The sequence below is a fragment of the Balaenoptera physalus genome (assembly GCF_965194825.1).
Source record: "Balaenoptera physalus genome assembly, chromosome: 5".
NCBI classification, from domain to species: domain Eukaryota; kingdom Metazoa; phylum Chordata; class Mammalia; order Artiodactyla; family Balaenopteridae; genus Balaenoptera; species Balaenoptera physalus.
The window spans coordinates 132,715,839-132,731,027 of NC_138884.1; the positions used below are offsets into that span (position 1 = coordinate 132,715,839).

At 37.4% G+C, this 15,189-nt stretch overlaps 1 protein-coding gene across 1 annotated transcript in view; it reads left to right on the forward strand.

The window, feature by feature from the left end:
• LOC309661334 (uncharacterized protein) overlaps nt 1-15,189 on the forward strand; it is a 172,412-nt gene that overhangs the window by 13,808 nt on the left and 143,415 nt on the right. Inside the window, exon 2 of the mRNA XM_082463074.1 lies at nt 2,765-2,841. Within this exon, the coding sequence (XP_082319200.1) occupies nt 2,765-2,841 (77 nt within the window). The remainder of the gene's footprint in view (nt 1-2,764; nt 2,842-15,189) is intronic.

Here is a 15,189-nt window from a genome sequence, read left to right on the forward strand (position 1 = left end):
GCTCTTTTACGTTTGGTAGTGTATATATGTCCATGCCACTCTCTCACTTCGTCCCAGCTTACCCTTCCCCCTCCCCGTGTCCTCAAGTCCATTCTCTATGTCTGTGTCTTTATTCCTGTGCTGCCTCTAGGTTCTTCAGAACCATTTTTTTTTCTTTTTGGTTCCATATATATGTGTTAGCATACTGTATTTGTTTTTCTCTTTCTGACTTACTTCACTCTGTATGACAGTCTCTAGGTCCATCCACCTTGCTACAAAAAAAATCAATTTCGTTTCTTTTTATGGCTGAGTAATATTCCATTGTATATATGTGCCACATCTTTATCCATTCATCTGTCGATGGACACTTAGGTTGCTTCCATGTCCTGGCTATTGTAAATAGAGCTGCAATGAACATTGTGGTACATGACTCTTTTGGAATTATGGTTTTCTCAGGGTATATGCCCAGTAGTGGGATTGCTGGGTCGTATGGTAGTTCTATTTTTAGTTTTTTAAGGAACCTCCATACTGTTCTCCATAGTGGCTGTATCAATTTACATTCCCACCAACAGTGCAAGAGGGTTCCCTTTTCTCCACACCCTCTCCAGCATTTACTGTTTGTAGATTTTTTGATGATAGTCATTCTGACTGATGTGAAGTGATACCTCATTGTAGTTTTGATTTGCATTTCTCTAATGATTAGTGATGTTGAGCATCCTTTGATGTGTTTGTTGGCAATCTGTATATCTTCTTTGGAGAAATGTCTATTTAGGTCTTCTGCCCATTTTTGGATTGGGTTGTTTGTTTTTTTGATACTGAGCTGCATGAGCTGCCTGTATATTTTGGAGATTAATCCTTTGTCAGTTGCTTCCTTTGCAAATATTTTCTCCCGTTCTGAGGGTTGTCTTTTCATCTTGTTTATGGTTTCCTTTGCTGTGCAAAAGCTTTTAAGTTTCATTAGGTCCCATTTGTTTATTTTTGTTTTTATTTCCATTTCTCTAGGAGGTGGGTCAAGAAGGATCTTGCTGTGATTTATGTCATGGAGTGTTCTGCCTATGTTTTCCTCTAAGAGTTTTATAGTGTCTGGCCTTACATTTAGGTCTTTAATCCATTTTGAGTTTATTTTTGTGTATGGTGTTAGGGAGTGTTCTAATTTCATTCTTTTACATGTAGCTGTCCAGTTTTCCCAGCACCACTTATTGAAGAGGCTGTCTTTTCTCCATTGTATATTCTTGCCTCCTTTATCAAAAATAAGGTGACCGTATGTGTGTGGGTTTATCTCTGGGCTTTCTATCCTGTTCCATTGATCTATATTTCTGTTTTTGTGCCAGTACCATACTGTAACAAGAATATTTTAAATGAATTGGTTAAAAAAGAATAAGAAATTGTATAATCAGTAAAGAAAGAAATTGTATGTATCTGGTTAGTTTTATATAAGGGTATAAAATAAAAATTTTTTAAAAATTAGGTCAAAATTCCCAGAAGTAATATATGAATACCACTGGGGTTTTCTAGTAGAAGGAAGAATTTATATTGAAAATATTGTTACAGGCAGGTACACTCTGTCAAACATGGTGTATCCTGAGCAAGAAGAGTTTATGGAGGTCTGAATCAAGAGAACACTATATCTTGTTCATAAAAGGTGCTCAATATGCATTTATTGGGTGGATAAAATCAGTGTATGTTGAGTAATTAAACAGATTGATGAATAAATGAAAGATGTAGGTGTATGTTCCATTTGGGAAGTCTTTCTCCAAATGGGTTAACTGCCCTTCCATGGGCTCCCATACAATCCTGTAATCCCCTATTTTATCCTACTGTGTACTGTGCTCTCCCACTAAACTGTAAACTACTTGAGGGTAGAAATTAATTCTTATTCTTCATGATAATTCCAGCTCTGACCACAGTACCCTGCACATAGTAGACATTCAAGAAATAATTGCCTAGATGAATGACATTATTTACTAGAGTACTAGTTTAAGCCAAATGTAACGTTAGCATTACACATGGGAGAGTAAAAGGGGTACTTAAAAAACACTTAAATAAACATCTAGGAAGTCCATTAAAGAGATAAAAGTGGCAGAAGGACAGTTTGGACAGTGTTATTACTGTAATTTGAGCATGTATTTAGGCTAGCAAATGGATTGTAATGATGCAGAGTGAACAGCAATTCCTTTCTTGGAAATGAAGGGAAAAAGAATTGAGGGTGGAGACATGCTTTTTACCAAAAACCCAGGAGAATGTTCTCTCCTCACCCCCTCAACCCCCAAAGAATCCAGACTATCAGATTAAATTTAGGTTATTTTTTGAAAAAAAATTTCAGAGTAAATCCAGCATCTATCTCCCCCTACTGGTGTCATATTGAGTGATGTCTAACTTTTTTTTTTTTCTTTTAACTGAGAAATGTTTTAATTAAGACAAATGTTTTCATTTGTTGTTTGCAAAAAAAAAATCTTATACTTAATATAAAGTTTAAGCATCCTGTATTGGAGGTTTGTGTTGCAATGAGCTTTACCAAGATTTGGAATGTAAATTGGAGTATAAATTGTTTCATCACAGATGAGGAATGGTTAAATATTTCTGCTAGTTCATCTGTGATTAGCAGGTTTTATATGACAGTGGATTATAATTGGCTGACACAATGAACAATTTTAAGTTTGTATTATAGAAAATTTCAAACATACACAGAAGTAGAGAGAAAAATATAATGAGCTTCCATGTACCCATCATCCAGCTCCAACAAACAAGTCACAGCTAATCTGGTTTTATTTATTACTTCCCCAAGGTCCTACATCCAGATCACTTTGAAGCAAAGTCCAAGCACTGTATCACTTCATCTGTGTTTCAGTATGTACCTAAAAGGTAAGGATGCTTCAAATATCCCTATTTTTAAGCATGCCCAAAGTTAGCAATAGTTACTTAATACCAGCAAATATCCAGTCAGTGTTCAAATTTCCATGCTTGTTTTAAAATTTGTAATTATTTATTTTACAGTCTCTTTGAAACAGGCTTTTAATAAGGGCTATGGATTGTAATTTTGTTTGATATGTTTCTTACATTTCATGGAATTTATGATATTTGTTTCCTCCTCCATCAATTTTTTTGGGTATTATTTTTGTTAAGAAAAGTGCATCATTGGGCTTCCCTGGTGGCGCAGTGGTTGAGAATCTGCCTGCCAATGCAGGGGACATGGGTTCGAGCCCTGGTCTGGGAAGATCCCACATGCCGCTTAGCAACTGAGCCCGTGAGCCACAACTACTGAGCCTGCGCGTCTGGAGCCTGTGCTCCACAACAAGAGAGGCTGCGACAGTGAGAGGCCCGCGCACTGCAATGAAGAGTGGCCCCCGCTTGCCACAACTAGAGAAAGCCCTCGCACAGAAACGAAGACCCAACACAGCCAAAAATAAATAAATAAATAAATTTAAGACTTTAAAAAAAAAGAAAGAAAGAAAAGTGCATCATTTGTTCTGAGCAGGGTTCCACGGTCTGGAATTTGCCGACTGGATCCCCATAGTGTTGTGTAACACATTTCTCTGTCCCCTGTACTTCCTGTAAATACAGGAAATTGGTAGTTAGAGCCAGAGGCTTCATTTTATTCAGGTTTTTGTTGTTGCTGCTGTTCGTTTTTTGTTTTTGTCTTTGTTCTTTTTTTTTTGCAAGGTGCTATTGTGTACTTCTGTCACTCAATGTCTGGTAGCAATTGAAGTTCATTGTCTAGAGGGGTAGAGTAGACTTTCCAACGGAAACTTCTGTGGTGATGGAAGTGTTCCATATCAGTACATATATGTTCTATATCTGTACTAAACGCTCCATGTCTGTTCTATATCTCAATACAGTAGTCACTAGCCACAGGTAGCTCTTAAATGTGGGTAGTGTGATTGAGAAACTGAATCTTTAATTTAAAGAATTTTAATTACTGTAAATTAAAATGTAAATAGCCACATGTGTCTAGTAGCTACCATATTGGATAGTATAGCTGCAGACCCATTAATTCATTAAAGGCTGCAAAATGATAATGCTATTATTCTATTATTTTTTTCTTTACTTACTAGTTGGAAAATTTTTGTAATGAGAAACTTCCTCTTAACAACTATGTTGCTACTATGAGGTTCAGTTTATACAGAAAAGACAGAAAAATTCCTTAATTCTTACTCTCTATTATCAGCTGTCAAAATAATCAATTGTTTCCTTAGCATTCTCCAAAAGTGATGCATCCTTATCCTCATGTGTTTTTCGTTGTTGTTATGTAGTCATAATTTGCATTTTAATTTATTGTAGTTATTCTTGTTTATGCTCAAATTGGGTCATCCTTGGCCAGAGGGGGTTTGTTCAAACTATCTCCTGAGTGCTCTTGCTACGATCCTACAAGTCTCTGATAGTGTTATGGCTTTCTGGCGTGCGATCAGGTATTTCAGGATCATCTTGGACATATTATGCTTCATATCTGAAATTAGCCATTTTCTAAGATGCTCTGGTTCCATTTAGTGGTCAATGGTATTTCAAGAACATATAATCTGGGTACTATGGTGATCGTTGCTATTTGGTTGGTCATTGTTTCTAGCCTTTACAAAAACAGAGATAGAAATCTAGATTAAAAAAAAAAAACCCTGCATTGTGAGTTCATCCTGATACCTGCAATTTAAAATCAGGGCTACAGTGTTGCCTCTGATTGGGCTTTTTTTTTTTTTTTAATATTGAAAATCTAGTTTCTTCTCAATGACACCAGTATAACTACTGGTTTCTTTTATTCCACAATACACACATAATAATTTCAGGATAACAATAGCAACCTACCAGCAATGAAATTATTATTGAAAAGGTGCCTTCACCTTTGGTTTCGTTTTTGCATGTTTATATATTTATTCCTAGAGTCTCCCTCATTGATGATATATTATTGTGTTTCAGGGTTATTTAAAATAGTTTCTCTGTGTAGTTTTGCCAAAAAAAGGATGCAAATTTCTATTTGTTTGTTTCCTTTTATTTTTAGCAATATTTTTGTAAACTGTAGTTTCATTTTATAATTATGTAAAGTATTTATGTGGCCCCAGAGTCACAGCCACAAAACACAGTATATTAAAAAAAAAAATCTAGCTTCTTACCCTATCTCCTTAACTCTATTCCCTTATCAGTTTTTATTTAAAAAATTGTGATTTAAGCCTTCATTTTTTTCTTTCAGGAATGTGAATATATTTATATCTACCCTTTCTTAGATGAGCAGTAATACACTCTACACACTTTCCTCCTTTTTTTGGTCTTACTTAATAATGTATTCTGGAAATCACTGACTAATAATATGCAGAGTCAACCTCATTCCTTTTTGTAGCTGCATAGTATTCCATGGAATAGATGTTCCATAGTTGTTCAATAAGTCCTCTATTGATGGACATTTAGGTTGTGGAAAGCTTTTTAAGGACATTTAAAATAATTACAGCAGGAACATAAACAAATGCATTACCTTTCCCATAATTTTTCATTTTTCACTAGGTTCATATAGATATTCATAAAGATAAAAAGCATGAAATTATATTAATATCTAAGACAAATATTGGGGTGAAATTAAGGTAAATTTACAGAAAGTTATAGGTCTGTGTATCCTCAAATAAAATATTTTAGTTTTCATTAATTATCTCTCTAGGAGACTGATGACTATTTTTCTGATCTTCAGATTTCTTAGGGTACACCTTAGTAAGGTTGGAAAAGTAAGGATGATTGAACTTGAGAGCTGTACATGATAGAAGAATCATCTTTTAGGAGGTGAAATGATAATTGTTTTTGAAGAAAATTTTATTTTACCTTCCACTCTTTGCCTGTAAGTTTTGCAGGGGATTTGTGTTAGAGTATACTAATGAAATACTAGATAATTATTATTCCAATATTTGGACTTGTGGTTGAACAAGAGGTTGGAAGATAGCTATTGGCAATAATTAGATACACTACAGCCACTTCTTTATTCATTCTACCTCTTTCATTATCTACTTTTCAGATATTTAGAAGGTAAAAAGCAAATGGCAACTGAAGAAGCATCAATAAATAAAGAGATACACTGTTTTATTTAGGACATGTTCACATTTTCTCTCTTGCTGTGACAAGATGTGGGGTTTCAATCTGATCTGCTCTGACACTGTTCCCCTAAATTCTCCCTCAACTCTTTTCAGAGATGCGGGTTTCTGTAAGTTCTCACACATGCTTGTTTGTTCATTAGAAGCTGTTGTAATTTTGATGGTAATGCTCTACTGCTTATAATTCCAACAGGAGTTGATTTTGTTTATGCAGTAAGTAAATACTAATTCAAGCTACTCTCTTTAACCTTGAACTGTACATCAGGGGAGTTATACCTATGGTAGATGACTTAAAAGAGGGAAATACCAGTTGGGGCCTTGCATGTATCAATATAAAGGGGAAATACACAGTGTTCTCAAGAGCTCTACATCTCACATCTCACAAACCCCATGCTTCCCCCTCCCTCCAGTGTGAGCAAGACACCTCCGTTAAGTTAGGCCTTAGAGTTCATGCTTTACCGACTTTTGAGTGGACCAGTTTCACAGGTATGGCCTGTGAGACAGGCCTATGCAGGGTGGGAAAGCTAGCTCTGGACAGAAGCAAAACCAGGGAAATCAGGCATTTCTAAGGAGTCAAGGAAGGGTTTGCGTTTTAAGAAAGGCCAGAAATTCAACTTAGGATATACCTGAGGGACTTCCCTGGTGGTGCAGTGGTTAAGAATCCGCTTGCCCATGCAGGGGACACGGGTTCAATCCCTGGTCTGGGAAGATCCCACATGCCGCGGAGCAACTAAGCCTGTGTGCCACAACTACTGAGCCTGCGCTCTAGAGCCCACGAGCCACAACTACTGAGCCGGTGTGCCACAACTACTGAAGCCCGCATGCCTAGAGCCAGTGCTCCACAGCAAGAGAAGCCACTGCAATGAGAAGCCCATGCACCGCAACTAAGAGTAGCCCCTGCTCGCCACAACTAGAGAAAGCCCGTGCACAGCACCAAAGACCCAACACAGCCAAAAATAAATAAATTAAAAAAAAAAAGATATACTTGACACTATTTGTACCTTTCTAAGAAGACCATTCTTCTCAACATACTATAAAAAAAATAATAAACAGAAACCCCAACTAAATAGAATGAGGAGCTCTCACGCCCTGTGATGATAGCAGAGCCCAACAAGAAGAAGAATTACTCCTTTTCTTTCCTGGCAAGGAACCAGCCAATGAAACGCCATGGACTCTGTTCTGCTGTAACCCTCCCAACTTCCTTTTCCTCCCTATGAAAGTGTTCTCCTGCCCTTGCCACGTGGGGACTTGCATGTGGCTCGCCATGGTTGCAGACCGTGAGTTGCAATTCTCTGCTGATCCTGAATAAACCCATCTTTGCAGGAGAAATATCTGGTAGTCTGCTTATTTCAGGTCAACAATACTAAGTGGTAGGTGGAAGCTGAGGTGTCTCAGTCTGCATTTTCTAACGTGCATAGATTTGGCTATGAAGTGGAATGGCCAGACTAAACACAGCCCAGTCATACCATGAGGGCAAGAAAACCAAGCACTAGCTTCTGGATTTGTCAGTATTTTATGAATAAAATTTTTTTTCATATATTGCCATTCTGCCTGTAGAGATAATTTTCCTGCTTTGAGCTTTTATCGTATTAGGCTGCTTGTGGAATTTGTATGTTTAAGATAAAATGTATATCTATTAGATAGTAAAGGTACTTGCTGGCCAATGATTTCAATAATTTATTATGTATGCATTGCATATTTTTCCTAGTATTTTATTTTTAGTATTTCTTAGAGTCTTGAAGGGCTGGATTTAACATAAAGTGAGTGAGCCCCTCATCTCAGGCACAGAATTTAACAGAGTTTCAAAAACCTCAGTAATAAAGATAAATGCTATTTTAATGCAATATTTAAAAAAATCAAAATTAGTGCAAAAAAAACAAAAAAAAACCCTTGATAAACACTGTGTGGAAATTTTCAATACAGACAGGATCTGACCCTGCATTTGAACAACTCTGCCTCACTCACCTCACCCTAATTCTGGCCCTGATTCCAATAAAACTTTATTTAAAAAAAAGGTGGGTAGGCTTTGGGGCATGGTTTGTTCATTAACAAAATCACATTAAACAATAATTTATCCTGATTATTGCATTTTTTTGGCACCCCCTTACATTTTGCCTCCTAGTCCCTGTTCTTGAGCTAAACTTGGATTGATTAAATCCCACTCTATCACTTTTACAGGTAAGGTTAATGTGAAGGCCCACAGAGGTGATGTGACAAGCCCAAAGTCAAACAGACAAGAATAACAAGGTTGAGATCTGTCATGGTTTTACGTGCTCTATCTCCCCAGTTAAATGCCTTGAGGATAAGATTCTTGACTCCTGTTTCTTGTTTGTTATGCAGTGCTCTGTGGAGAGTAGCCTCCCTCACCCCTATACTTGCTATTGCCTTGCTATCTGAATTCTATCAATTATTTGTGTGACCTTAAAAAAGATACTCACTTTTTATTGTCCTAATCTGTGTCTACATGATACCCCATTCAGGGTCAATTCAGTGACAAAGAAAATATTTGAAATGAAGAGAAAAGAGAACAAAACCTCCTGAAACCAAAAACCGTTTGCATACCACTACATGGACAAAATAGCTGTTAAGTGTTTGAATTTTCTTATTAACTGGTTTGTGGTGTTGTGTTGATACAGGCAGGATTTGCTAATGTTCAAGAAAAAGTAATCCCCTCAGTCGGAGTTGGTAGAATTAATGAATAATAATTGGATGCTCTCTGCAAAGGATATCATTCTTTGGAACTGGTAATTATTAGACCAGGTGGTTAGTGTTTCCTCATTTTCTCAAAAGTTGGGATAAAGGTGAGAATTTTCAGTCTAGTAGCAATCACATAAAACAGCAAAATCTACTGGTAGGAGTGTTGTGGTGTGCTGGTGGGCAGGGAATGGAAGGGTTGGAGAGGAAAGCACAGTCAATCTTACATGACTCTTTGGGTTAAAACTAGGAGAGATTTGTGGGTTTCACATAAGTCAACTTTCATTATTCTTGTTCCCATCTTCTTTGATTCACATGGTTTCAGTTTCTTTCCAAATGTCTTTGGTTCAAACTTTATGGTCATGAAACAGAGCAGTTGAAAAATGTTGACAAAAAGTTTTGGAAGCAATCACTGAATTTTGCACAAATTCACTAGCAGTTACTTTTAGTGTGAAAAATGGTGCTACTCCATAATAAATGTGGGTTAGGAATGTTTATGTCATTGTTATGTAGCCACTTAGAGAAATAAGACCACAATGTTTGCAGAAAATGGAGCTTATTGGAAAACTAAAAAGGAGAGATTTTACATTTATTCTTTAAGGTACAGAGGCATATTTTATTGTGTGGAAAATAGGATTTGCCTAAACTGTTGCAGAGGTAGGTATTTTGCATGTCACTAACTTGTATTTGATATTAGATTTTAAAAATAGTGACTTTAAAAAGTTTAGAATATTTTTGAAGCCTGAGCATAATTTTCATAATGACATGAAATAGAATGAAACAGGAAAGTTATTGGGAGATGGCATTGACTTTTAAAAAATAAATAAAAAGTGTATTTTCTTGTGGAATCGTATTTATATGGACAGCATAAATTTAATCCTCTGACTTACTGGTCTGCCAATCCTATGATAGGTAATAAATTCATAATTCAATTAATTGCATGCATTGTATATACTAACTCATTTAAAGAAAATGAGCTATCATCGTCATCCAGAAGTATTTATGGGGTGACTAAAATTTCAAAGTGCTGGCTTTACAATGGCAGTAAACAGATTTCTACTTCTAGGAATCTTGAACTAAAAAAAAAAAAAGGACGAAATCTGAAAAAGGATAAGCAGACAAAAGAATCATGCAAGACATACAGGACACAATAGAAACTAGCTAATTGGTTGTTCACAGTTCATTAATAAATGCCTATTGAAGGGAAAATAGGAAAGAAAATGTATCAAGTACCCACTATTGCCAGACGCTATAATAAATACTTTAACTGTATTCTCTCAATTATGGTCAAATGGAGGGCACAAGGCAGAGGCATCCAATAGAAACATGTCCACACAAGGGAGGATACTGGCTTTTGTTCAGGAGGGAATGGCACAAGAAATAGGGAGTAGGTCAGTTGGACAGAAGTGGAAGATTTTTAAAAGGTAATTTTGGAAAGTTGGCTGAGACTGTTTTGTAGAGGACCCTTTAGGATAAGCTAAGGCATGCTCGCTGTTTTATGTAGATAAAGGAAACCTGAAATGTTTTGAGTAGAGGAGAGAGTGACCAAGCCAAGAGCTGTGAAGGCAGAGCAGATTGAGTGTGGGAAACAGGGAGGCCACTTGACCAAACAGTGAGAGGCAGAGCGGCTCAGCTTTGAAGGCAGCATTCTTTTAAGGCTCTATGTTACTAAGTTTTCCTAGATTGTCCCGAATAGTAGTGATTTTATTGATTTTATCATCAAGAGTTCAGAACCACAAATATTTTCTCAGTTTGCTGTTCAACTAAAAGCATCTGATGGTGTGAAATAAATGCTGAATAAATAAGATGTTAAATGCTTAGAATATGCTGATGTTTAGTGACAGTTTGTGATGATGCTTGAGGAAAAGCAAACAAGAGTGTTCCTCTTCTCTTCTTCCTATTAAAAACAATTTCCTGCATATAGCAGGATTTCAGGTCCTTGAAGTGCAGCAGGGTGAACACGTGCTACAACTTTGGAAGAGTGAAGTCATTTATTGGCTCTCTCTGTTTCTGGTCCACCTAACCCCTTCTTAAGCCCTCGAGATCACATCACCCCTCCATTCCACTCAAACCACCCTCCTAAAGATCTCTAACACATCCTCGTTTCTCTTTTCTTATTCTTCTTAACCCCCTTGAAGCATTTCGTACTATCGTTCACCTCCTCCATCTCTCCAGCCACATTTCTTCCGTATCTCCGCATCACCTTCATCATCTCGTCTCCTAACAGGGGTCTCAGCCATCAGCCCTCAGCTGTTCTCCTACCATTAACACTTTTGAGGGATCAACACTTCTAGAACTTTGAGAATCCTTAAATTTGCAAAGACTTCTAAGATATGCTACTTTCTCCATAAAGTGTACTTTTGGGGCTGACTAGGCATTTACTGAAACAAGATGATGACTGTCTTATTTCCATGTAGAGTACAGGTCTTAGCTTCAATGTCACCCATTTAGGTAGGTATTCTCTGACCTGCAGGACGATGTCAGTCTCCTTGGTGATATGGTCCCGAGGCACCTCGTACTCCTCTTTTAGAACAGGCATCTTGTTTGAAATTGGTTATTTGTAATTCACTGGGGACATGAATTGTGTCTTAGGTATTCACAGCTGTACCCCTACAACTTAGCCCAGGCATGCATTAGGAACTCAAAGAATACTTTTTTGTTGATTAATTGATTGAATGATATCGGCCTGTTCAATTCAAGTTCGACAATATGTACTTTATCTCATGTTTCATTTAAAGGACATCAATTTTTTAGATATCTTTACTTTTGCTTTATTTTCTCCCTCACACATCTAGTTGACTTTCTCTTCTTAAAAAAAATATTATGAGCTGTACTTTGTGCGGAGGAGAACTGTAGGACATAAATGTTTCGCTAAGGTATGCACGCTAGGCTTGAGGCGAGGCTCACAGACCAGTTAATCTTCCAATCTTAGCAAAATTTCAAATCACCATGTATCTTGGACCTTCAGGTTTATTCACAAATGGTCAAAACGACAAATTTTAAGTCTACTCTTTTTCGTAGTAAATGTACCCTATTCACATTTGCTCCTTTGAGAAAGTCAGTGGCTACAACCTTCATTTGAGTGTCCCTGAACTTCTACCTCTAACTCAGTCCTTTCCTGTAAGTCCAGTCCCATATCCAATTGCAACAGATCTACTCTGACTCGCCCAATTCAGCACCTAAGGGTTGTGATGTAGAGCTGACATGGTAAAGGGAGGTGAGAGAACTGGGTCCTCGACCTGGCGCTGCCATTAACCCTCAAAGGGAATTTGAGCAGCCACTTGACTTCCCCAGGCTTTCCTGAGAAACCCTGAAGACTCCCGAAACATAGTTTCTCTAACCAACCTGCTGAAAGAATTCTCAACTCTGCTTATTATGTTGGCTTGCTTGGTGGTTCTATCGCTACCAATCCAACATGGTAGTAGAACAAAGTGTGGATGAAACTTTGGCTCTGGCTGAACCAAGCAAAACCGAGATAATTCTCAGATTTACAAAAGCTGGTGCTGCTGCCAGAAGCCTTCATAATTTGTTTCTCTTCAACTCAGGCCTCTTGAGAGACTGGCCTAGTTAGAGCCATATTAATTGAACACGCGTAAAGGAAAAACGAAACCTAACAGCTTTCTTTTCTAAGCCCACAAAAGAAACAGTAACTGGGTTTCTCTGGAGAAGGATAAGGTCCCTCCCAGATGTGCCCAGAAATTGGATGGAGTTTAGGGACAGGTAGGAGCTTAAGTGGTCACTCGAGGAATTTTCTTTCAAAATGTGGCTTGAACTTACTAAGGCATCTCTTATGGGAACAGAACTCCCAGGAGAGCTTGGAACACAAAGGCAATGATAACACCTTAGGCAGCAGAATGACTATTTTCTTGGTGAAGTACACAGAACAGAGAGATTTATGCTGTAGGCAAGTTTCTTCTTTTCACGCTTAAAGGGAAAATCAATATTCCATATTCATGGTCTCTGACATCATGTTTTCCTAGGGTGGCCAAAAGGGGTTTATACTATTTGTTGCAAAATATCATGGTGTTATTTTTATAAGGATCAACCAGAGTGGGGATGGGGTTCTTAGTTGCCACCTGGTTTTCACACTTTTGGTGAAGTAAAGTTCATTGAGTTTCAAAGGCAGGAAGCTATTCTGTTGCTGGGAAATATAGCATAAAGGATTTCTGCAAGCTTCCTCTGGGTTTTTCTTGCGAGCTTTAAATGAGAATTTTCTGCCAATTTTCTGGCAGAAGCAGAGGAGACATAGTAGTTTTGCTAGTGGTTTTGATTAAGGCTTGTCTACATGGCATCAATAAAAATAACTAGACCTAGGTCTGATGGGCATTGAACTTGCTTAGAATGCTAATAAAATTATAAGAGACGGGCATAAATCTTAAATTTTGAATATTTTTTCTTATAATACATATGGAAAGACGATTTCTCAGTATTTTAATGTGTTAAAAGTACAATAACTGGAGAAGAATATGTTCTCTTCAAAGTGCCAATAAAAATGCAAAATGTCATTTTCCAGTGCAATTCGGCCTGAAATCAACCTGTTTTATGGTAATTATGGGCTCTGGCACCAGAACATAGCAGAGCTTTACAAGATTGAATGAGTGATTGAGTCCAACCTCCTTAAATATGAAACATATGAAATGATTTGTGGAGAGTAGAAGCCAGAGAGCATTGTCACCTCCTTACCCTGAACTACGCATAAAGCTTCACTCATGCCGTGTGGTGGTCGTATCAGGATGAGGGAGTGGGTGAGAAACATATTTTTTAGGACAATAGAAATAGTGTAGGAACAACCTCTAATGTGGTAGAAGGGAAGTTTCATATAAAGGTATAAACTGTGAGAAAGAGATGACAATGCCCAAAGTGGGTGAAAAGTGCCTTTCCTTGGCAAGATCCTGGTACATCACTATGAAAGGGAAACCATGTATATTTCTCATAAACACTGTGGTGTCAGGCGTAGGGACCCAGCAATGCCTCATCATGTGCCTCGTGGCAGCATGTCAGGAGGGGGCTGCTCAAGCCGAGAGAAATGTGGCAACACTTCTCATTTTCCTCCCTTTTTCCAGGGTAACCTGAGCTCCTTGTGATACAGGTGTCCTGGCATAGGGGTTGCCTTAGATTGGTTTTAATCTGTAAAATGGAAGAATACTAAAAGTATTTAAATCTTATTTATATCGTATAGTGCTTGGGTGTCCTGTATTATAGACCCAAATAGAAGAGTGGCCGAATCTTCCTAAGTTTTATTTTTTCATCAAAATTATGATGTTTACAGAGTCCATTTTTCTATGAATTTTGTTACACAAAACCATTGGCCTCCTGAACTTTCCCTCGGTTTTTCCCTTCTCAGAGGCCATTGTTTTCAACAAAGTAAGCTGATTCTTTGTATCTATTTCCACATCTTCAAATGACACATTTCTATTGCTGCTTCTTGATATTGCAGGTTTTGGCCTTGTCTGTTATTTCCCTCTGAGAGTGAGGAGACTTTAACTCTCTCTCACAAACCCCGGCCACATACACACACCCACTTTGGTCCTATATTTTTTTCAATACAGTTATATAAAATTTTGCATAGGCCTGTATCGGGAGTTTACGTTCTTATGAATATATAAATGCTATTTCTAACTGAGCCATGCAATCTTTCATGATTACTCTTTCTTGCTTGCTTTCTATTTTCTGTGGAGTTAACAATTGTGTTAGTTTTCTGACTATTTGATTGGTTTTCTGCGTTCTTATTGACTGCAAACTCGAGGCATTTTTCTAATTCCTCTTTCTATATCGTCTAACATATGATAGATGGAATTCATCTTCTTGGAGAATCTTTCTGGGCCCGTGGCACTGCACTTATTTGTGATTACTCACCATCATTCTCTTTGATTCTCTGTGATGTTAGAGAATCTTGTTTCCTGGAAACCACGTCTTCCTCTTTCTTGGTTTACTCTCTTGTTTTTGTTAAAACAGTTTTCAGTACCTGTTTGGAAAAGGATGCACGAAAGGTACGTGTTTTGAGACCTAGTATGTTTGAAAATATTTTTATTTCAGCCTCATACTTTACTGAGAGTTTAGCATAGAAGTCTAGGTTGGAAATAATTTTCTTTTCGAAAATTTGATGCCATTGTTCCATCTTCTAGCTTCCAGTGTTACAATAGAGAATTCTGAAGCTATTATAACTCTAGATTCTTTGTTTTTGATGTGTCTCAGCCCCTCCCCTGCCAAATCTTTGTTCTCAGTCTGCTAAAATTCTATGAGAATACGTCTTAAGGTATATTGGTTTTGTATGTTTTGCTGGGCACCCAGAGGAATATTTTAATCTGAAGAATCACGTGCTTTACTTTTGGCAAATTTTCTTTGTTCTCTATTTCTGAAACTCCTATTAGTTGGATAGTGGTTCTCTTAGACTGCTCCTCTGATTTTTTTATCTTTCTTCTTATTTTCTGTCTCAGAGTCTCTCTGTCGTTTATTT